Source organism: Megalobrama amblycephala, linkage group LG12, assembly GCF_018812025.1.
Source record: "Megalobrama amblycephala isolate DHTTF-2021 linkage group LG12, ASM1881202v1, whole genome shotgun sequence".
NCBI classification, from domain to species: Eukaryota; Metazoa; Chordata; class Actinopteri; order Cypriniformes; family Xenocyprididae; genus Megalobrama; species Megalobrama amblycephala.
Window position 1 is genome coordinate 7740421 of NC_063055.1, and position 24218 is coordinate 7764638.

At 36.5% G+C, this 24218-nt stretch overlaps 1 protein-coding gene across 1 annotated transcript; it reads right to left on the reverse strand.

The window, feature by feature from the left end:
- Positions 1–4287: 4287 nt before the first annotated feature.
- unc45b (unc-45 myosin chaperone B) lies at positions 4288–21703 on the reverse strand. Its single transcript, XM_048210431.1, has 20 exons — positions 21592–21703; positions 20376–20546; positions 19595–19631; positions 19277–19452; positions 19102–19191; positions 18804–18971; positions 16630–16795; positions 16337–16507; positions 12394–12565; positions 11978–12278; positions 11781–11875; positions 10431–10572; positions 10212–10352; positions 9976–10103; positions 9817–9883; positions 9611–9724; positions 9295–9410; positions 5834–5951; positions 5594–5749; positions 4288–5479 (listed from the first exon to the last, which is right to left on the reverse strand). The coding sequence occupies exons 2-20, from the start codon at positions 20544–20546 to the stop codon at positions 5216–5218; spliced, it is 2793 nt and encodes a 930-aa protein (XP_048066388.1). The 5' UTR covers positions 21592–21703; the 3' UTR covers positions 4288–5215.
- Between the last annotated feature and the right edge of the window lie 2515 nt (positions 21704–24218).

Consider the following 24218-nt stretch of genomic DNA (forward strand, 5'->3'; position numbering starts at 1 on the left):
TTCCGTTTTCTGCATTCCTGAACTCCTATCTTGCGCCGAAAAGAACATTCAGTTCTGGACGAAATGTTCACTGAGTGAATTAGAGCAAAACAAAACTGTGTTGTCCTGCTTTGTCTGCCAAACTTCGATGAACAATGAACTATGAATCAACTTATTTTAAAGTAGAAATATATATATATATTAATTTGAGGTCATAAAATTATATATACAGCATAGATGCAAACTCCTCACCTTTCAGTGACAACTCACCTTTTTAGATCAAAATAGGTCACTTATGGGATTTGCATAGATCCAATGAGAAAGTGTTTTTATGGGGTGGGGGGTGTTACAAGCAGGGGCGTAGGTTATGGGGGGATGGGGGGAGGTAACCCCCCCAATATTCAAAGCCATCAGTTACAACCCCCCCTCAATATAATACAACCATACCAACTTTCAACCCCCCCAAAGTTGAAACCAAACCTACGCCCTTGGTTACAAGGGTACTTGGTTGTTTCAATAAGTACTGTACATTGTTTCCTTTACTCTTACTTTAAAAACTGATGTCTTTAAAGGGGAATATGTTATGTATTTGAGGTCTGAGATGTGGGAATGGTGAAGAGAGAGGGCAAACAGTTTGCAGTTTAGCTGAGTATTGCCATCTAATCAGCCAATATTGTCTTAAATATCCTGCATTACAGTTTTGGATATATACGGTATTAAAAATAAATAAAAATCCCTTAAAGTAACGACAAATGAGCATGTAAAGCAAATATTTTTTTAAAAAAGCATGCCCCCACCCCATGCAATGTTCTCACCTTTTTTCCCCACTTACCTGTTTGCATCCCTGATACAGTCAAACCAAAATTTATTCAGACACCTTGAACATTTCAGTTTAAAAAATGGTAATAAAATATGACAACATCTCAGAGTTAAACTGTGTCAGAAAAAAATGAATGTTAATTATGTCAGAAAACACTTAAGCAAAACATGGTCAGATCAAAGTGTCTGAATAATTTTTGGTTCCAAATGTTTATCAGTTTTACTGTTGTCCACTGCATGAATAATTTTTGGGTATAATATGTCACAGTTTAGTTTATTTTGCTATCCTCACTAACATAAATGAACAATAGTGTTTTGCACCCACTAATATAAAAAATAATATATATATATATATATATATATATATATATATATATATATATATATATTACAAGAAACAAGTCTCCTATGTAAATGTGCCAGATTTTATTTTCATCTGCAGTCCCTGGCAGGTTGATGGTAAACACACACACACCAAAAATAAAAAATAAAAAAATACATACAAAACCAGAAGCAAACAAGAAACCACTATTTATGAAGACATATTTGATTATCCAACAACCACCCTTTTATCATTTTAGAGAAAGAAGCAAGAGATGTAATATTTCTTAGTTCTATGGGTATAGTATTCCAAGTATGTACTGCTCTATAAGAAAATACTGACTGCCCAAAAGCACTTCTTCTATGAGGTATTATACAGTCCCCTCCAGTAGATGAGTCAAAATTTTGGTTAATAAATTCATTAAGTGGAGGTGGGGCCATACCATGCAAAATTTTATATATCTGCAAATGTAATCATATTTTCCCAACTTAATAACCCATATTTAGTTAAAATTTTACAATGGTGATATGAATTAGACCTTTTATCCAATATGAAAAATGTGTCTGAATAATTTTTGGTTTGACTGTATATATAATTGGGGAAAAGTAATACTTTGTAACAGGGCTCAATTTATTAACATTAATTACAAGGTAGGGGGAGAGTGGGGTAAGATGAGCCATTTTTTACTTATGTGGTTCTCAAGATTAGGGAAAATGAGGCAGAAGTACAATGAAAGTATTTAAAGTAATTTTAGGATGTTTACTGTCATTTTAAATGATCAGAATACATCTATGACAAAGGGTTCTAAAAATATGGCTTCTTATAAAAAAAGTGTTCCTCTGGCTCAATTTACCCCAGGTTAGGGGTAAGTTGAGCCGAGTCAGTAGGTGGGTGTAAACTGACCATCTAACTGAATCTGAATCAAACCCATGTGAAATTTGAAAGATAATGTACCTATTTTAAAAACTAATTTTATAATCAAATTTCCTTTTACAAATATTCATTTTTTTTTTTTTAAAGCTAACTTAAACAACATAAAACCAACCAGGGTAGCGTTTCCCAAAAGCATCGTAAGCCTAATTTGATCGTAGCTCCACTGGTTTCAATGGAGCTACGATCAACTTAAGCTTACGATGCCTTTGGGAAATGCTGCCCAGATGATGTTGAAATTTCAATATCTTTAATTGTTTGCATTTCTGAAGCATGTTGAACACCAAAGTTGTAACCTTTCCATAAACATACTAAACAGAGAGTTTGTTGAATAAAATTAAATAAAAACTAAATAAGAATAAATAAATGTCACTGAAATTAATAAACATTTTAGTCAAAAGGTTCTTGACATGGTAGTTTTTCTGCAATGTCGACCAATGTTAGGCCATTAGACACAACAGGTGAAAAGATATATATGATTAAACTTCCTCTGGTTCGTATCAGAGAAGGATTTGGTGTACTTGTACACTATTCCTATCAAATAAACTCGAAAATAAAGATAAGCTAAACCAGTTGCATAATATTACATTGAAATTTAGCTAAATGACTTGCATGGTTTTATACATTGCTAAATCACCAATATGCATCACAAATATTTTTAGACCTGGACAAATTAGCTTTGATGAAACAGCCATTACAGCCATCTGTTATGTTAAAATTTTACTTTGACAAGCCAAAAACAGTTTTTAAAGTAAATAAGCGACTTCCACTCCTCCCATGTGCTTCTCCTTTTCACAGTCTGGCAGAAATGATGGGTGGTTCCAAAATATATGGTCACAATCACATGACAGTAAAAGCGTACTGTTGCCAAGATACAGGGGATGAGTCAACTTACCCACTGGCTCATCTTACCCCACTCTCCCCTATCATTCATGAACTAACAATAATTATTTTACAGCATTTATTTATACAGGTTGTGTTAATTTAATGTCAGTTCATCAGAATCTAGGAATAGCCTACAACATTTTAATGACCATTAATTATGAATGATTCCTGTAGTGAACAACAGACATGATGGCACCATAGCTTCACAACAGACATTCTTTTGTCCCTCTTTGATTAATCAAAAGAATGTGATAGGACCCTCAACGACAAGTAAATGACTATTGTAATCAGGACTGCCAAAGGTGGAAGACAGGAAAGATGACCTCAACGGCCCATTGACGATAGGCTAATCTCATCACGAGTTGCCTTTGTTCACCTCAGGCTTCCATGCCTGAGGTGCGAATGACCATGGACTCCTAGGGCTGCCAAACCGGTTCTGGCTAGAGCACAGAAAGAACAAAGAAATGCTCAGAAAGGAAGACATTTTCTAAACATATTGGCTTGAAATCACCAAAAATGGACAGGAATACTGTAAGGAACATGTCCTATGTGTCCTTGTACTCATCCAGGAAACTGTGTACACACAGTAGAAACCACACCTGGAATAAAAGCCAATGCAACTACACCCACTGAGACAGAAGTGTGATACTTCAACCAATTCACATCAAGTTTGAACTCTACGAGTTCAGAACAATGCCACAAGGACTCTGAGAAAGGTCCGAAAAAGAAATAAAGCATTTCCAAGGTCCTAAAGACATTGTCTTATTTAACTGTGTATTTTGGAACAATACAACAAGTTTCACAGGATGAAAGGTGGGCGTGTTAAGGGACGGACACCTGGAATGCTGTGACCCAATCACATCACCACATCAGGAAAGGTGGGGATTAGTAATCCCTTCCCCAACAAGAGGGAATAAAAGTTTTCCCGAGTGAACAGACCCTTGTTCTGAGTTTCTGACCTGACGAGGGAAGAACAACAGCACGACCCTTGCGAGTAAACCTTTCACCACACGGATGAAGCAGGCCAAGTGCTTCTGCAGAGGTCTTTGACTCCTGACCTACATAACCCAAGTACCTCCAACCTACAGAAGATCCTACGGACCGACCATCATCTGTCCTACAGTTCTCTGGATTACACAAAGATCTCCAGCACTCAGTGTAGCTCTGCAGCTGTTGGAAAGCAATCCAATCTCCCACTGCACACCGAAGGATACCAGTGAACAACGTTTCCCAGTCCTGGACTGATCACCCGACCAAGTGAAACGTAAATATAAGATAACTAAACCTTTTCCAAAAGCCTTGGCATTAGGTTGTTGCTAAATGAGATTGCTATTTGTGTAGAGACTGTTTTCCTAGGGTCAGCGTACACAGATGGATACATTAGACATGTTATCTGTATTCAGAGTAAATGCTTATTTACTTATTTTTAATACCAGCATCCAGAAAGACCACAATTGACCCCCTCATAGACTGCTAATTACCCATTCATTGCTTCGTCCAATCCGTTGCTCATCTACTTGGCATGCAGTTTTGTTAACATCCATTTGTGTTGTAGTTTGTAGTTTCTGTTTGATTATTGATTCAATTTTCTTAGGAGTTTAGTCATTTTTCCTTAGTAGCTTAGTCATTTTCCTTCGTAGTATTTAGTGAGTGTGATATTTTACTCTTGTATATCTTTTTGTTAATAAATTCATTTTATTGCAAACTGTGTCATTCTTGTGTTGATAATCAGAGGCTCTACAAGCTTGCCCGAATCTCACTTAATCCTTGGTCAGATGATAAACTTCCTCCAATTTATAAAATATTAATTCAGTTAACAATCTTTCATGATTGTTCTTTATTGTCAAGGTGAGAATTCTGACTGGTGCCCCGAAATATTGGAAGGAATCATCTGACTCAATATTAATATTAATACAAAAATATTAATATTAATATTTAAGACAATAAACCACTACATTTGTGGTGCCCTCGTGTGAGGCTAATCCAAAATCACTACATCCCAGTCATCTTTTCTCCAAAAAGTTTTTTTTTCTGTAAATCAAAACTTCACAAGTGCAAATACATGAAATATTAAATGAGCATGTTAAATAAATACCAAAATGAAAGACCACTGATCAAACAAACAGCCACACAAACATATCATCTTAAAAAGAACTATGATTATCATTAGAAATTAAAAAAAAAGAAAACATTGCAAATGGTTTGCAGTCTTTCCACTTTCCCAGAAAGCAGACCATTCTCTATTCATCTAATGACATGTCACAATGAATTGCGTTCTGTTTAATTTGAAAACGGCTTTACAAGTCCTTGATCCATGGCTGTAGAAAGGCAGGCACGAGCTGCGTTAATAGCATCCTGCTTCTTCGGGTTGTCCTCCAGTTTTGCAACATATGTCAGGATTTCCAGCAATTCACTTTCAATGAGCTTCTTGGCTAGTTGTTCATCAGCATCCAGCATGTTACACACTGTCACAAGACCTCTGTGCTGAATTTCAGGGTTGTCATGGATACATAATCTCTGAAGGATCTCAAGCCACTGCTCAGTCTGTAGATAATAAAAAATAATATTAAAGTTAATCATCTTTTGTATGAGCATCTGATAGCAACACCATACCAGTGTACCACCAGTGAGACGTGAAGGCTGTTTAATGATACATACCACTTTAGTCATCTTAACAGCGAGTTTCTTCTGAGCGGCAGTGAGCATAGCCAGTGCACCAGCAGCTGCCCTCTGAAGCTGCTCATCATCTTCACCACAGAGCAGGATAAGAAGCTTCAGTTTATCATTGCCATCTTGCAGATATCTGTCTTGAACCTGTCAAAATAATGAATCTGGTCAATATTTCCAAAAAAGGCAACATTTGGTTAACAGAATGTGTTCTCTGTAGTAATTTCATACCTCCTTGCAGCAAACTAGATTGCACATGCACTCCGTGGCGGCTTGTCTGATTTGATCATGTTCCTCAAACATGTAGTTTTCAATCTCTGGAAGTGCTTTCTCTTTTAGGATTTTTACTCTGTGCAAAGAGAGATAAATAATTAGATTTGCATTTCCAGAATAGTTCCAAATTTTAGGGTTACGGATTTGGTTCTGTGTAAATTATATTTTTCCCAATGATGTGAGTATGGCTCTTGGTTTCTGTTTTTACTTGTTCACCTCTCTCTCTCTACCTCTCTCTCTCTCTCTCTCTCTCTCTCTCTCTCTATCCTTCCTTCCATCCATCCATCCATCCATCCGAGAATCAAGATAGAAATCAGAAATCGCATACTCTCTGAGTAGGTACTTCTTTTGAGTAAGTAATTACTTCACAGCCATTAAAATGTATGTTCTATATAGTATGAATGTGTGCAAATGTTTAATAATAATAATTAAAAAAAGCCTCTGGTCAAAAAATAAAAATCAGCATGTTGTCATTATCATTATTATAACTTATCAGCGACAGTTGTATCACTTCACTGTCATTCACAAATCCCCTCCCGTGGCCTTATGGGATAGTGAACTGTCTAATGGATGTGCACTTTGGAATCTTGCTGGAAGTAGTATATACTTATTGCATACTTTTTTATGAATACTGTGAATACTACTCTTTTCACATACTGTTTTTCGCTAGGTGCTGGTCATATAATTAGAATATCGTGAAAAAGTTCATTTTTTTATTGTAAATTATTTTTAAAAATGAAACTTTCATATATTCTAGATTCCCTACATGTAAAGTAAAACATTTCAAAAGTTGTTGTTTTTTTAAATTTTGATGATTAGAGCGTACAGCTAGTCCAAAATCCAGTATCTCAAAATATTAGAATATTTACATTTGAGTTTCATTAAATGACCATCCCTACAGTATAAATTTCGGGTATCTCTTGTTCTTTGAAACCACACTAATGGGGAAGACTGCTGACTTGGCAATGGTCCAGGAGACAATCATTGACACCCTCCACAAAGAGAGTAAGTCACAGATGGTCATTACTGAATGTGGTGGCTGTTTACAGAGTGATGTATCAAAGCATATTAAATGCAAAGTTGACTGGAAGGAAGAAATTGGGTAGGCAAAGGTGCACAAGCAACAGGGATGACCACAAGCTTGAGAATACTGTCAAGTAAAGCCGATTCAAACACTTGGGAGAGCTTCACAATGAGTAGAATGAAGCCGGAGTCAGAGCATCAAGAGTCACCACACTCAGACATCAGTCAATGCAGCCAATAGCCATCTTCCAGGAGATTTTGGAGCACTTTATGCTTCCATCTGCTGACAAGCTTTATGGAGATGCTGATTTCCTTTTCCAGCAGGACTTTAGCACCTGCCCACAGTGCAAAAACCACTTCCAAGTGGTTTGATGACCATGATATTACTGTGATTTTATTGGCCAGCCAACATGCCTGACCCCTGAATCTATGGGATATTTTCAAGAGAAATACGAGAAACAGTCAATCCAACAATATACAGATGATCTGAAGGCTCAATAGTGCCTCAGCAGTGCCACAGGCTGATCACTTCCATGCCACACTTCACTGATGCTGTAATTTGTGCTAGAGCAAGTCATTTGCTGTAATATGTGTTGCTGACCAAGTATTGAGTGTACAAATGAACATACTTTAAAGAACTTGAACTTTTCTGTTTTGAAAATCCATTTTTTGATTGTTCTTAGGAAATATTCTAGTATTTTGAGATACTGGATTTTGGACTTTCATGAGCTGTACGCTCTAATCATCAAAATTAAAAAAAAAAAACTTTTGAAATGTTTTACTTTACATGTAGGGAATCTAGAATATATGAAAGTTTAATTTTTAAAAATAATTTACAATAAAAAAATGAACTTTTTCACAATATTCTAATTATATGACCAGCACCTGTATAGTAGAGAAGTATGCATATTAGGATGCAGCATAATGTGACACGAACCCTGCGTTCCATTCGGAAGGGCTCATACCTATGCCCTAATCCCTTCAAAGGGTTTACCCTCTGGAGTGAGAGCTTCTAAGGGATGAAGGGTGTAGGCATCAAAAAAACTCTTTTTTTGGAATGCACTTTTGTGTTTTCTTAACGAGACAATCAAGGAGGCGCCTTCGTCGCACATTTTGTACGCTAGTTGACCCCCCAAAAAACACGCTCTGAACGATGAGTAGATTAATATTGGTTACTGTATTTGCATTATTGTAAGGGTAGGTTTAGGGTTGGGGTAGGTGTAGTTGTAGTTGTTAATAAAACACAATCTGATAAGTAGCAAATTAATGTACTGTTATTTTATTGTGAAATTTTGCCTCACTTCTGGCCATTGCTGTATCCCTTCTAGACACACGGTGCATTCCAAACAGGATATATCGCCCTCTGAAGGGCACTTCAGAGTGAAAATGCCGCCATGTTGAAGGGTAGTTCCAAACCAAAGTGCTCAAAACTGGCCACTTCAAAGGGCCCTTCGGAATGAAGGATTTCGAAGGGTACAACTGATGGACACTTCAGACCCCCATGATCCTTTGCACAGGGAAGTTCTTTGACATCACAGAATGGGTACAGGAGGTTATAGGAGTTCGATTTTACCTATAAATGTATTTTTCCATACTACTGTAATATTTATATGAGCTAGATTTGGCACATTATTATGGTCAAAATTACATTGTACTTCAACAAAAATACTTTACAGCTCCCTTTATCAGTCCATTCAAATGTCAGCCTACATGCCTAAACCTAAAATAAATAAATAAATAAACTAACGTTAAACAAAGGGCGCAGCTTGCACAATTTACTCCTCTTTGATTGTCTCGTTAAGATGACGCAGAAGTGCGTTCCAAAAGAAGTTTTTTTTGACCCCTACACCCTTCATCCCTTCAAAGCTCTCACTCCGGAGAGCAAACCCTTTGAAGGGATTAGGGCATAGGGATCAGCCCTTCCGAATGGAACGCAGGGACAACCTCAGTTGTGTCCTGTGAAATCCTTCATTCCGAAGGCCCCTTTGAAGTGGCCAGTTTTGAGCACTTCGGTTTGGAACAACCCTTCAATATGGCGGCCATGATTGTTTTCACTCTGAAGTGCCCTTCAGAGGGCGATATATCCCATCTGGAATGCACGGAATATTTGCAGTTTCATCAGAACCTGTAGTTCCTCCATCAGCCCACCAGAGGGAACCCTCACTGAATTTCTAGGAAGCCACTTCCTGTCCAGTCTGTATTTTATGTATTTGTGGAGTCTTGTTAGTGTTTAGCAACAATTCTTTTGCAGTTTTATTCTGATGTCTTGGTCTTTGAGATACTGCATTTGTTTTTGGTTTTGTTGTTTCTGGATCCTGTCATTCGTGAATGTTTGCATCGAATACTTAATGGTGGGGGTTTACAACAAATCTCTAACTAAAATGTTTGACACTCACCGAAGTTTGTCATTCAAGGCAGCAAGATTTGTAAGACCCAGCAGAGCTTCAAAGTTTTCCATACCATCTCGTTCTGTGTTTAGCAAGGAAACCAGTGGTCGTACAACTTCATATATCTGTTATGGAAAGGGTAGAAACATGGAAAATTAGGTATTCCATTTTATTGTAAATTTTTCATGCTCAGAAAAATACTCTTAGTATTTGAAATAATGTGTGATATCAACATGGAATGCAAAAATGTATTTTAATTACCCTTTAAGCATTTTGCCCATTCGTCTGGCTTTCACAGTGCTACAGAAGTAAAAGGTTATCTTACCCTCTCGCCAGGGAAGGCGATTTCAGGATTGGAGACAGCAGCGATCTTTGCCAGAGCATGGCTGGCCTTTACTTTTCCTTTGTCGGTTCCCTCAAGGGCTAAAGGGATCAAAGCCTGTTGCACATAGTAGTGAAGAGTTTATATTTCACAAAAGTATGAGATTCACTGAAGTATCTGTTGGGTTTGTATTTGCTCTGTGGTCTCACCTTTCCTCCACCTTGAGCTACAATTGTGCCACGATCTTTAACATCATCTGCCAAGGCAAGAAACACTCTGGGTGGACAAAAAATTGTGTGTTAACTTCAACAGCATAATAGGCCATATTATATATTATATATATTCTTTTAAAATTTCTCGAGTCTTACCTTGAAAGCATCTCTTTGGTTTGATCGGTCAGGATGGAATTATCAGCTTTGACCATGACAGCAAGAGCTGATGTAACTCCAGCTTTCAATAGCCTCTTCACTCGCCTTTCAATGAAATCCTTCTTATCCTAAAGCACAAGCAAAATGCTTTAAAATGTATATATTAACTCAACTTAAGTATTTATTAAGAAAGTAAATGGAATATTTGTACCGATTTATTTGCCATATCACCTTACCTTTGGGTGCTGCTCAGGGACGTGTTGTTTGGAGAACTTGGCCAGCTGCACCATCTCTGGGATGATCTCTTTCTTGTCATAGCTGTTGGTGCAGTTGATCAGGGTGCAGGCAACAGCATACAGGATGGTCTTATCTTTTGACTATGAGAGAAAAATGTATATTGTGTATTTGTACATTGACATGTGAATCTCTATAGGTTTATTTGGTCTTTCACATACCTTGGCGAGCTCAAACATGGCCCTCAAGGCTGCTTCATCTTCAACAAAGTCATCTTTTACATCAGCATCATTGGTAAGATAAGCCAAACCTTCAATGGCCCATTTCCTGGTGCGCACATCAAGTGTAGGGTTGCAGAGCCACCTGAAATAAACCAAATCTATAGTTGAAATGCAGTTTGACCCTATAACTTCTGCACGGAGCAATTACAAACAAAATTGTTGACAATGTAATATGTGAATGTATTTAATGAGTTACTGTTATCAGAAATGAAGTGTTTCCATCTTAGTTTCAGTCTTTTTGAGTCATGAATACACTGCCATTCAAAAGATTGGGGTTGGTAAGATTTTTAAAAATGTTTTCTTCTGCTCACCAAGGCTGCATTTATTTGATCAAAAATATGGTAAAACAGTAATATTGTGAAACAATATAAATGTTTTCTATTTTAAAATGTCCTGTGATGCAAAGCTGAATTTTCAGCATCATTACTCCAGTCTTCAGTGTCACATGATCCTTATTATATGCTCATTTGCTGCTCAAGAAACATTTCTTATTATTATCAATGTTGAAAACAGTTGTGCTGCTTAATATTTTTGTGGAAAGCATGATACAGTTTGTTTATTCAGAATTCATTGATGAACAGAATGGCCAAACAGCATTTATGTTTGAAATTGAAATCTTTTGTAACATTTTACATTTGTTTACTGTCACTTTTGATGAACTGAATGCATCCTTGCTGAATAAAAGAATAAAAGAATAAATCCACTTTTAAATACACTTTTCCTGATAAATTTACTCACCCCCATGTCATCCAAGATGTTCATGTCTTTCTTTCATCAGTCGAAAAGAAATTCCCTATTCAAGTTACGGTAAAAAACGAAACTGGCGCCGCGTTCGTTCCGTAAGTAGAATAGGGAAGGCGTAGGACATTCAGCGTAAGCGTTATGAAGAATGCGGAAGCGGAAAGTACGTTCAAGGCGATATTTTGTTTATAAAGCATAAACGGTTGTATTTTTTCCGAAAATGACCGATCGATTCGCTAGATAAGACCCTTATTACTCATCTGGTATCGTTTAAAGCCTTGAAGCTGCACTGAAACTGTAATTTGGACCTTCAATCTGTTGGTAGCCATTGAAATCCACTGTAAGGAGAAAAATCCTGGAATGTTTTCCTCAAAAACCTTCATTTCTTTTCGACTGACGAAAGAAAGACATGAACATCTTGGATGACATGGGGGTGAGTAAATTTATCAGGAAAAGTATATTTAAAAGTGGACTAATACTTTAAAAGATAAAGGAAAATTAAATTCTCATAATATAATCTTTTAAATAAAAGATAGCTAGCGCTCTCACTTTCTGCACTGCTTGGCCAGTTTCTCAGTGGAACCCTCTGCAAATTGTCTCATGCTGTAATCATCTCCTCCAGCTGATCCCAGTTTACACAGACCCTGAGAAAAGAAATTGGATATATTATGTTACAAACTATATCAAATGCTAATGAACACTGCAACAAACAGTTTGAATAGCATTTAAGCATGTAATTTGCCTACCACAAGGGCTCTGATCTTGATCTTTTCATTCTTAGTTTTCTTGTACATTTCCTTCAGCAGAGTTACTCCATTGCTGATAAAGAAGGAGGCTTTGCTGGTTTTGGTGGATGCGTGAATGAGGGCCTCCACTGCTACCAACTGGTCCACTTCACGCTCGGATCCACAAAGTGCCACCATCATCTCCATAACGCCCTGACGACCTGCAAGGATGTTGCCCACGTCAAAAGGCCCCTGCAGAATGCCTGACAAAGTATTGATGGCATGGATGTTTTTGTCCATGTCGTTGGGGTCAAACTTGCTCCTGTTGATAAAAACCAACAACGTTAAGAATAGTATATGCAAAATTCTATGTGCCACTTTCTAAATCTATGTATGTTTAAATAGGGTTCTAATTTTGTGGCAAAAGTGGAACTTACTTAATGTACTCATCACAGATATCTCTGAAGTTATCTCGCTCAGGGTCACAGCGCAAGTCATCGTAGAGCTTGTTGAGGAGAACGCTGGCAATCAGCTGTGTGTTTTCTGTCAGCTGCAACTGATCGGGAAGGTCTGGAACCTGACCGCAGACCTTCAGAATCTTCTTCAGGCCTGTTTTCGAGACATTTCCATCAAAAAAACATTAAAACATGTAATTTTAGTCCTTCTATCAGCTTGAAAGGAACTGAAAGAATATGATTGCTCCGGACAGCAAAAACTAGGGATGCACCGATATGAACAATTCAATTGTAACTAGGCATGTGACGGTATAAAATTTTCATGTTGCAATTAATTGCTAAAGCTTTTATCACGGTATACGGTATTATCACGATATTAAAATAAGTTGCAAAACAATTTGTCAGTTTAACAGGTTTAAGAACTCTTTTTGTAATAAAACAAAAACAACTCTGACTGAAATTTTCAAACAGACTAAAATGCAAAAGAATTAGGCTATAAAGAACAACAGATAACACTTTACTCTATTTAATGCATTAACTAAGATTGAGCAATAGCTACATTTGTTACAGAAAGTGTTATTTTTTGTTAATGTTAGTTTAGAAACACAACTGATCATTGTTAGTTTTATCTCAGGTCCATTAAATAAGTTATTTTGATTTTAGTAATGTTATTAAACAGTAACCAAGAAATTAACATTAATTAATAATAATTAATACTTTATAAGTATTTTTATTGTCAGTTTAGTGATAATAAATTACCATGTTAACTAATGAAGCTGTATGTTTTCAAAGTTTTACTGAACAATAACAAATAATCAGAACATTTCTAATCATTAGGGCATGTTGTAGTCCAGATTAAGATATAAAAATGTTTAGGTTTGAAAATAAATATCCTTTTAAGTCTTTTTTAAGTATTCAGTATTTGGTGCTGTGATGAACAACACTGAGATTACAAAAAAATGAATGGCTGTTTGAAGCGTTTTAAAAACTTCACTAGCGCAGTTACTTTGTTTGCACGGTTTCCGTGGTAACCGCTGCACTCTGCTGTTCCATCAGCACCCTCTGCTCAGTGTTGCCAAGTCCGCTTATTATAAGCGACTTTGGGCTTGTTTTTCTATAAAGTCGCTTACAAATATTGGTAGTCGCGGGTCGCGTTTTTTTGGGCTTGTTTCTAACATAGACATCATATAGGTAGACGCCCTATTGGCCACTGGGCGCCGAGATTTGCGGCCGCCATCTTAGACCGGTCGTACTCCTAAGCTGCGTCCCAATTCGCCTACTTATACGACGTCCTAAAAGCATTTACTGTTTTTGTAAAGAAAAAGTACATACTTTTGAGTGTGTAGCAGAAGAGTAGACAAGCTTTGGGACATACTACCGTCATAACTGCGTCTTTAACGGACGTTATGTCGCTTATTTACGCAACCTGTAACTGTTTAAACTACCCTGTCAATCATCCTGTCACAGTTAAAATCCTCCACATTTAATTAAATTTATTTTCCTACCGTTTCGGAGAGATGTAGTCGCACGTTGATCTGCCAGTCATGGGTCTTTCATGCAATAACTCTCCTCATCTTTGCATAATGATGCATTTAAAAGTTAATGACCAAACGCATCGTTATAAATGTTCACAATGCTGTTGCAGATTAAATATAATGTGGATAACATTTAATAAATATATTTTCGTAAGGTTATATTGATTATTAATTATTCAAGCCCCTTTATCTTAACCGCTCTGCTTAACCGTCGGACCTCGCAAGTGTTTTCCACATAACTACTATTCAGATCAGAAGGAAGTTCGAAAGCACAAGAATGCGCTCAATGCACGAAACTTACTTTTAGCGTTAGGTAACGTTAAGTGCCTATTATCAACACAATCCAATCTGAATTTAATACATACATTGTTCGACCGGACAAAATAGTTATTTGTGTTTGTGCACGTGATATCAGGAAGCATACACACATGACGGCAAAGCGCAAATCGAGTTACTTCTGCTAGTATTACTAAAATATCGTATTTTACTGCAACTATCTGTTTCTGCTTCTTTATTATATCTATAATGTGTGATTTATAAATTACCTTATATCCTACATCACATATTTTGATTTTGGACGTCTGGTCACTTTATATCTTATTATATCAGAATATTATATAACTGTTAAGTCTACTATGAATATTAAAATACATTCAACAATGTGTCCTGTATCATAGCTACATGAATTACCTTTGCAGCAAAAAATCCCGAGTCAAAATCAGTTAGGTATTCTGTGAGATATGATTAATTAAATGCGCTGACAGCTCATTGCACCTGTCAAACAAGTTACACTGAGTGGAGCTGGCGACCGATCCAAGATGGCGGCTCCACGGCTCGTCCGTGCCAATAGGCAGTAGCATTCGATAGGGCGTCTAGCTATATATGATGTCTATGGTTTCTAAAGTGTAGTTGCTTATTTTGGGCTTGATCCCAGCTCCATAATAAGTTGTCAAGCAGATATTTTCTATATGTTATTTAAATGTAGGAGTTTGTCTCGTCTAGCCTGTTCTCTCTGTCCTCCCCTTTCCCCATACACACAGGAGAGTTTTTCCCCACCCACATCCTGCTTCTAATTGGCCCTTCGCAAAGACCCGCCCCCCTTAGTTACTGTTGCTTTGTCCGACAAGCCGTGGCGCTGTCACGTCACCCAGTGAAAAATACATCGTGGAGCAAAGAGGATACTGTCCGTAGAAAAAGTCGCTTGTTTTGGGCTTGTTTTCACAGGCCTGGTTGCTTATTTGTGTCGCGAGATCTGGCAACACTGCCTCTGCTGTCAGAGAGTGAACGCGCACTTTCATTCAGCTCGTCTCCTTCACTCGTTCCGCCATGTGCTTCTCATGCACGTTGGGATTGTTTCGATTGTTTACATCTGAGCGCGTGTCCTTTTGACGCAGAATACAGCGATGTTGTGCATTTTATACGATTGATGGGTAAAGTATTCTTAATTGCCTTATAAAAAAATTAATAATTGGTAATAAATTATTATTTACGGTATTCTGAAGTGCCCACGATTACAATATCGTGCATGTTCATTATCGCGATTTATCGCATTACCGAATATCGGCACAAGTCTATCTGTAACAATATCCGAAGTGCCGATTACTTTTCTAGTTTTTGTGATTTATTGGATTGGGATTAAGAATTTCACTTACAGCTTCTACCCAATAATTTTTGAGTCTGGCATAACTAGAAAAATGTATATATTATAAATGTAAGATTTTATAAATTTACATGACTTTTCCATGTCTAGAAATCACTAGGTTTCCTCATATATCCAGGTTTTTCAAGACACTTGAAATCCTGGTTCTTCAAATAAGAACCACTTGAGTTTATGGTCCGATCCTCACTACTAACTAGTTGGATATTACTAGGATATTAGCTGTTTATTAGTACTTATAAAGCACATATTAATGTCTTATTCTGCATGACCATATTCTACAACCTTTAATCCTATCCAGTACCTAAACTTAACAACTACATTACTAACTATTAATAAGCAGTAATTAGGAGTTTACTGAGGCAAAAGTTGTACTTAATAGTTAGATAATAGTGAGAATTGGACCCTAAACTAAAGTGTGACCAAGAAAAAAACAAAAACAGGTGTTAAGGGGGTTAATTAATATAAGAAACTAATGCCTGGTTTCACAGACAGGGCTTAGATTAAGCCAGGATTAGGCCTTAGTTCAATAAGGGCATTTAAGTAGCTTTTGACGTGACGTGACGTGACATGCCGTGCGGCCAAGTATGGTGTCCCATATTAGGAATTTGTGCTCTGCATTTCCCCCTTCAAGTGCACACACACCATGAACACACACACACTGTGAACAATCACCCGGAGCAGTGAGCAGGCGCCCGGGGAGCGATTGGGGGTTAGGTGTCTTGAGACGTACCGTGGTCAATGGTGAAAAGGCACTTGGAGTGATCAGTGTCTTTCTTGTCTTTTCTTGGCACATTCCTAGTCAGAAGGTTCAGGGCCTGGTCTCGACCATGTCCAGACACCTTCTTACTTGCGATCATCTCCAACAAGGCAAGCAGGATATCCTTCAAGTCCCTACTGGAGTCTGCCAGTCATCGGACAAAAGCAGTTTGCACATTTACCACTCAGAAATCCATTGCAAATTGGTTCAAATGATCTTCAGTAATGCTCCTCTGAATGCTCATTTGCTCAGCTGCTCTCTCTTACCGAGTACGAGGGCCTCTTCTTTGCCATAATTTCTCTGGTCTCCTCCAGTGAGAGAGTCATAGACACACTGGAACAGGTTTGCAGTTGCCAGAGCAATCTCCTCATTGTCCACAGCCATGATGCTGCACAGTTTGCTGATTCCCACCATGTGGATGATGGCAGTTGCCTTTAAAACACAAACACATTATTAACACAAACATTTATAAATTAGAGGCCACAAACACAGAAAATTGTAGAACTGCACCAGGAATAACATTGCCTTTAAGACCGCATGAAATTAAAATGGGTTGTTGTGGTCTTTATTGTATTTTTATTATTTCATTATATTCTTTTATTGTATTATTTATTGTCTGTATTTTTTTTCTCAGTAAAAATAAAATCAAGAAAAAAATAATAAATATATATAATACAGTATCTTAATATGTCAGGGCTCAATGCTAAGGATTTTCTACTAGCCTAGTCAGGACAGTGGTTCAAATTTTTACTTTCCCTGCCAAAATGTTCATTGAAAAGTAATAAATAAATTAAAATAGTTTATGTTTCCATTGTGTTTTACTCATGCAACCTTAAAAAATAAGGTTTTGACACCAAATATTATTTAAAAAAAAAAATTAAAGTTGTAAACATTTAGCAATAAAATGAGAAAACAATAATCAAATTAAGAGCAATAGCACAAATAAATCCAACAGAACATACAAGTTTTTTAGGAAGGTCTAAGAGTAGTTTTCAGGTACAGAAATTGAATAAAGTAATCAAATGTAAAATAATACTACATAGTCTTCTTAAATTAAATATATATTAATACTTATTAAAGTAACAAAAGTTATTCAGTCAAGAGCAGTGAATGATTTTTGTTCTTTGTCATTTGTTTGATTAACATTAAAAACACAGACAGCCGCAGGAATATTAGGCTGCTATCACTTTAATGGTGTGGTGTGTAAGAATGACAGCTAGTGGTTGAAATGGGTACTGCAGTCCAAATTCAAAATCTTGTTTGCCCCGCCCCCTCCTCCTCAGACTTGATGCGGGTTGCCAGTTTGAGGACACGCAACAGGAGCAAGCTCAACTGACACTGGAAGGCGAGGAGACTTACACACTGTAAGCTGATTAGTTTATTTATTGATTTATAATGAGTTGATATCGCATTTTAATATACTCCCATTCACAGAGATTTTTAGATGTATACTGAGTCTTTTTAGATCGGGTACAATCTGTGATCTCTTGCCCAGTTCGCTGTTTGCTGGCTTCCATGGCTGCAATTCGCTGCATGTGTTTTCTGCCAACTGGAAACCCGGGGTGGTGAAATACTATTGGTAAATTGGCACACGGAACGCACATTTCAAAGTAAAATAGGCCTACCTGGCTGTAGCAATGGTTTTCAGAGAAACAAGTATGTGAACTTAGCATGTTTCCTAAATATCTGCAAACATATTATGGTATTTTTATGCTTTAGTGCAGTCACAAACTTAGTACCCATGGATCAAATATAGTGTTATATGTTTTATTTCTCATCTGTTTAGGTTCACTGGCCTTATTGTTGAGCCCATATATATTATATTATATTATATTATATTATATTATATTATATTATATTGTTTTCTCTTAATAATTAATACAGTCATTTTGACCAATTCGTTTTTCCCCTCACATAAATTTTGTTTTGTGACCTTTATTGTATTCCTTATTATTTATCTATTTTCTTATATTGTATTCTTTATTGCATAAATTTGAAAAATCATTTTAGTAAGTCTTGTTTTTCAGTAAAAAAAAAAAAAAAACTCCTGATAAAATAATAAATATATTTTATATAATACACGTCTTAATATGTGTATTTAATATATTATTAATGTTTCAGCTAAATAATTAACACATTCAGAAAGTATGTTAATTAATGGATATTTTTCTTATGCATACAAATATGCAAATTCATTTTGACTAATTGTTTTTTCATCTCACATAAATTTATATTTATGCCACCTAAATAAAATAATTCTTTGTCTTATTTTAATATAAAATACAACACAAAAAGTAATGGTGATTATTTCAGCATTAATTATATTAAAACGAGTTTCAGTATCTTAATATATATGCATATTTATGTACAGTTTTAATTTTGTGCTTCTCAGGTAGTTTAGATTTTTTTTAAATTGGTTGGTTATTTGTCAGTTCCTCACCCTTGCTCTGTGGCCTGTGCACATTCCTGACAGGGTCCGGACGGCAGCCAGAATCATCTCAGGTTTTCCTGTGTCAATCAGCTGCACAAGTAAAGGCACACCGTTGTTCTCGAATATTCTCTCTGCTCCCGCGTCCTCTCTGGCCAGCACAATCAGATTGTTGGCAGCCTGAACCCAACAAACATGTTGTTTAGTTTAACTGAGAAAAAGTTGGCTTGCGAATCTGCAATAGATTCATTTAGTTTTGCTTTACTGTTCCAAGCTAAAAGGGAACAGAGTTCTAGGAAACTGTTCAAACCTTTTCTCTCTTTTCCTTATCTGATTCATCTGAAAATAGGATGTCAAACATGTTCTGCACTCTGGAGTCTGTTGAGAAGGTTGTTTTTAGCTGTGGGGAAAATCAGATAAGCTCTTTAGAAACTCAGATGTGATTTATATGAAGTCTAAAGCATTCTGACATAAACAATCCTCACCTTCTGCTGGATCTCAGCTCCGAGTCTTCTGAGGGTCTCGAGGAAGGTCTTGTTTTTAGGCTCTATGGTTGCACATCTCTGAACGTCCTTAAAGGCCATGTCCAGTTTGCCAAGCTTCTCTAGCGCTTGGCATCTTCTGTACAGAGCCTTGATGTCCGCAGCATCCACATCGATAGCTGTATAAAAGAAACAGATCAGCATTCATTTATAATATTTTAATAGATCAGCAGTAACATGTTTAAGGTGTTTGATGGTAAAATGAGCTTGAAATCAAAGTTGAAAACATAAAAAAAGGAAGAATTAATTTGCAAATCATACCTTTAGTGGCGTCTGATGCTGCATTGTTATAATTTTCCTGAAAAACAAGACATCAAATGAAATTTATTCAGAAATATGTGATGGTGCATTCAAGTCATGTCGGAAAGATCGTGTTTATGAGTTGAGCGCACATGAACACCACCAAAAAATAGTGGAAAATACAGTGGAAAGCTCTGGAGCCCCGACATTTACGAGTTGGGGCGTGTCAGTGACATTGTCAGGCTTTTTTATTTACAACAAAATAAGCTAATATAACCATATAATATGTAACGATAAAGTTTACAGTGGCTTTCTAAATGAATTAAAAACATAAAAAAGCAAAACACCTGATGCACATTCGGTTCTAGAGGTAGAGTTTAAAAACAATTCAGTGTTGTTGTCAGATTTCATTGGTGTTTTTAAAAATTAAATTTAATTGTATGCTTAGTGAAGTGTTTTGGAAAATGTTATATTTCCCCATTCACAAAGATAGGAGCTGCACTTGGATGCCGAGAGGCATTTCAAAGATGGCCGCCGAGTGAAATTACTTGTCTTAACATGTCTTACACATGACTTCCCATCTCGTAAAAATGAACTTCCCATAATGTGTGCACTGTACATTATGTATCCTGCCTTCACATGCTCTCGGAATTATCATAAATACGAGTTTCCTTGGTAAAAAATTGCACATGAACGCCATCTCGTGTAGAAACTTGAATGCAGTAAGCTCGTAATCACAACTTCAGAAGTGGGAATTATCACATTTCCAATAGTAGGCCTACGTGAAGCAGTAGACTCTTACCTTTTTCAGGAAACAGGCTGATCTGTTCCTGTAGATGACTGCGAGCGCTTTCTTGTCTTTGCAGGCTTTTATGGCTTTTGTGTAGCACTCGATGGCTTTGTCGATTTCTCCAGCCTGGAAGTGCTTGTTACCCTCATCCTTTAACTGGACTGGATCTTCAATTTCTCCCATCTAGCAGAGAATGGTTACATTTTGTTAACATGCAACCCTTTTCTGTATACAGTCAAATTCATGCAATTGTTATATGTAAAATTAATTAGATTGTTGCACGCAACATTAAAAAGAGAGATATATATCATCATACTTTCACAGTTGATTGATAACATTAGGAATTGTAGACATTTTTATATTACAAGTTTTCTGAAATGTTATGTTTAAATATGCAAATGAGGCATTATCTAATTACATATATGCACTCATTGTCATAAAAATCCAGAACAGAAATTTGAGCATTGGATAAAGTCAAATACTGACAGAAAATATTGTCAACAGCCAGAAAAAAATGTCACCATGTTTTTAGGAATAAACATTGTATAAAATCAGGCAAATGATGTATGAACAAACCCCTCTGTTAAAACCTTCAGAATATAGATAGGAGTAAAACTGTAAAATTTTGGTGTAAAAGTGCAGCTGAAGAGGAGATTTCTGGTTCAGTGCATGAGAAAAAACACGTCCTTTAAAGATATTGTAATTAAATTCTACAGACATGCATGTAAATAGATAAAGTGAAATAAAACAAACACTTAAAAGTGTATTTTGGATGTTTTCTTTCCATTAGTCTGAAAACACACATTATGAAAAGCCGAATAGCCCAAAAATCTCAAAATTGACCAGGGTAGCGTTTCAATGGAGCTACGATCAACTTAAGCTTACGATGCTTTTGGGAAAAGCTACCCAGTGTATGTTTTTGCCTGTAGACTCTTGCCTTAATTACAAACCTTTAATTCAAACACATTCCTTGTACAATTTCAATTTCGCACATCAAAACATGTTCAGACTTACCATTTAGGTGCCAATTTTCTCAAGCAAATGGTCAAGCACATGTTATCTGACTTTAAATGTCTGACCCTCAAGCCTTATTTGGGCAACAGTGTGGCCTCATAAGAGTAGCAATACTGAATGCAGTGAATTGCAAATTCTGTTTTCTATAAATTAGAAATATTCCCCATTCTGTCTCCTATGACAAGCAATAATGCATGTGATTATAGTTACGTACCGTCACTGAAGTCAATTCTGCTTCGTCGTAAGAGGAAAGTCTGTTCTGTGTAGTTTCTTGTCGTTTGGGTTTATCAGTTGTAACAGCCCCCCCAAGAGTCACTTATATATATATATCTTACACATGGGGGGCACATACCAGGATAACGGATGGATCCATTTCATTGTGAGGGGTGGCACCGTCTTCATCCACCCCTCCTGTTGCTACAGATGCATTCTGCATCTTATCAGTCACAACCTGAGATTACAGGCTTTCATGGTTATTCACTATTTCACATCATGCTGTTCATTTATTCTGGTTATGGTGGATTAATTTTAATTTGCAGATGTGAGGTCACCTCTTATATCAGTGAAATAGCCTCTCTCTGATATGGTCTATTTAGGGAGCGGGTATGACAGCTGAGAAATCAGTAGCAAATGTCCAGAGCGGCCTGATGGGAGGGGGAGGGAGGAGGTGTCTCCCAACAGCTGGTGTGCTGGAGGTCTGACTGGTACTTTCTAGAATGGAAGAACTCTCCATGATGGTAGAAAGAACTGGGGGAAGGTGTTAGGTTCATAACAAAACATCCTGCAACCTTATGGTGGTGTTGGTGAGGGACACTATTGTGGGATGTATTTTTAGGGTCAGGACATGTCCTGAGTAATACTGAACGTGCTGACTCACAGCTTCTTAACCAAAATTGTAGGTTTTGTTTAATATATATATATATATATATATATATATATATATATATATATATATATATACACAGTAGTGGCCAAAAGTGTGTGTGTGTTTGTTTTGCCATTTTAAATAAAATTCTGTTGTTCATATTCACAGTTATTGATAAAGGCATTAAATCACTATAAATGCCTTGTTGTCATTATGTATAATGTACATAAAAAGCAATGAATGATGAGATACTTTCAGTGACAATGCTGATACTGACATCTAAGTGAACAGGGTTGCAATATGTCAATTTATACACTACTGTTTGGGGTGAGTACGTTTTTTTTAAATAAATAATTGTATACTTTTCTTCAGAAAGGACATGTTTAATTGATCAAAAAATGACAGTGAAGGCATTTATAATGTTACAAAAGATTTCTATTTTAAATAAATGCTGTTCTTTTGAACTTTCTACAAAATTATTAAGCAGCACAACTGTTTTCAACATTGATAATAATAATAATAATAAATGTTTCTTGAGCAGCAAAATAAAAAATTAGAATGATGTCTGAAGGATCATGTGACCCTGAAGACTGGAGTAATGATGCTGAAAATTCAGCTTTGCATTAAAGGTGCCCTCGAATGAAAAATTGAATTTATCTTGGCATTGTTAAATAACAAGAGTTCAGTACATGGAAAAGACATACAGTGAGTCTCAAACTCCATTGTTTCCTCCTTCTTATATAAATCTCATTTGTTTAAAAGACCTCCGAAGAACAGGCAAATCTCAACATAACACCGACTGTTACGTAACAGTCGGGGTGTACGCCCCCAATATTTGCATATGCCAGCCCACGTTTCCAACATTATAAAAGGCATTAGACAAGGGCAGGCAGTATTAACGTCTGGATGTGCACAACCAAATCATCAGACTAGGTAAGCAAGCAAGAACAATAGCGAAAAATGGCAGATGGAGCAATAATAACTGACATGATCCATGATAACATGATATTTTTAGTGATATTTGTAAACTGTCTTTCTAAATGTTTCGTTAGCATGTCGCTAATGTACTGTTAAATGTAGTTAAAGTTACCATCGGTTATTACTGTATTCACAGAGACAAGAAAGCCGTCGCTATTTTCATTTTTAAACACTTGCAGTCTGTATAATGCATAAACACAACTTCATTCTTTATAAATCTCTCCAACAGAGTAGCATTAGCCGTTAGCCACGGAGCACTATCAAACTCATTCAAAATCAGAAGTAAACAATATAACAGTATACAATACTTACATAATCCGACGCATGCATGCCGCATGCATGACGAACACTTTGTAAAGATCCATTTTGAGGGTTATATTAGCTGTGTAAACTTTGTTAAGGCACTGTTCAAGGCAAGCGTGAGCTCTGTGGGCGGAGAGCACTGGATTTAAAGGGGCGCAGCATAAAATCAGCGCGTTTATAATGATGCCCTAAAATAGGCAGTTAAAAAAATTAATTTAAAAAAATCTATGGGGTATTTTGATCTGAAACTTCACAGACACATTGAGGGGACACCTTAGACTTATATTACATCTTTTAAAAACATAATCTAGGGCACCTTTAAAATATGCTAAAATACAAAACAGTTGTTTTAAATTGTAATAATATTTAACAATATAACTGTATTAACTGTATAAATGCAGCCTTAGTGAGCATATGGAGACTTCTTTCAAAAACATTAATGACTAATGATAGAGTATGTAGTACATTTTATAGTACATTTTACAACACAATTTAATGGGAGCGAAATGTATACATATTTGCCAAAATGAAATAAGTGTATATTTTACTCATTTTTAGATTTTCCTGTTTTTGGCTGAGAAGTTATTTGGGTGGCTCGCCAATAGATTTCTCTACTGCATAAGCTTGACCAGAGTTCTTGTGTGGAGAAAAATGTATTGAAGGAAGAATTGTAGCACAGTTCTTCAGCAGCGACG

Coding starts and splice junctions, on each gene's coding strand:
- unc45b (XM_048210431.1), bottom strand. CDS start 20,546: ATGGGAGAAATTGAAGATCCAGTCCAGTTAAAGGATGAGGGTAACAAG. Junction 10,104..10,211: donor TCCCTGAGCAGCACCCAAAG/GTAAGGTGATAT, acceptor CTTGTGCTTTAG/GATAAGAAGGATTTCATTGA. Junction 5,952..9,294: donor GCCTTGAATGACAAACTTCG/GTGAGTGTCAAA, acceptor CTCTTTGCACAG/AGTAAAAATCCTAAAAGAGA.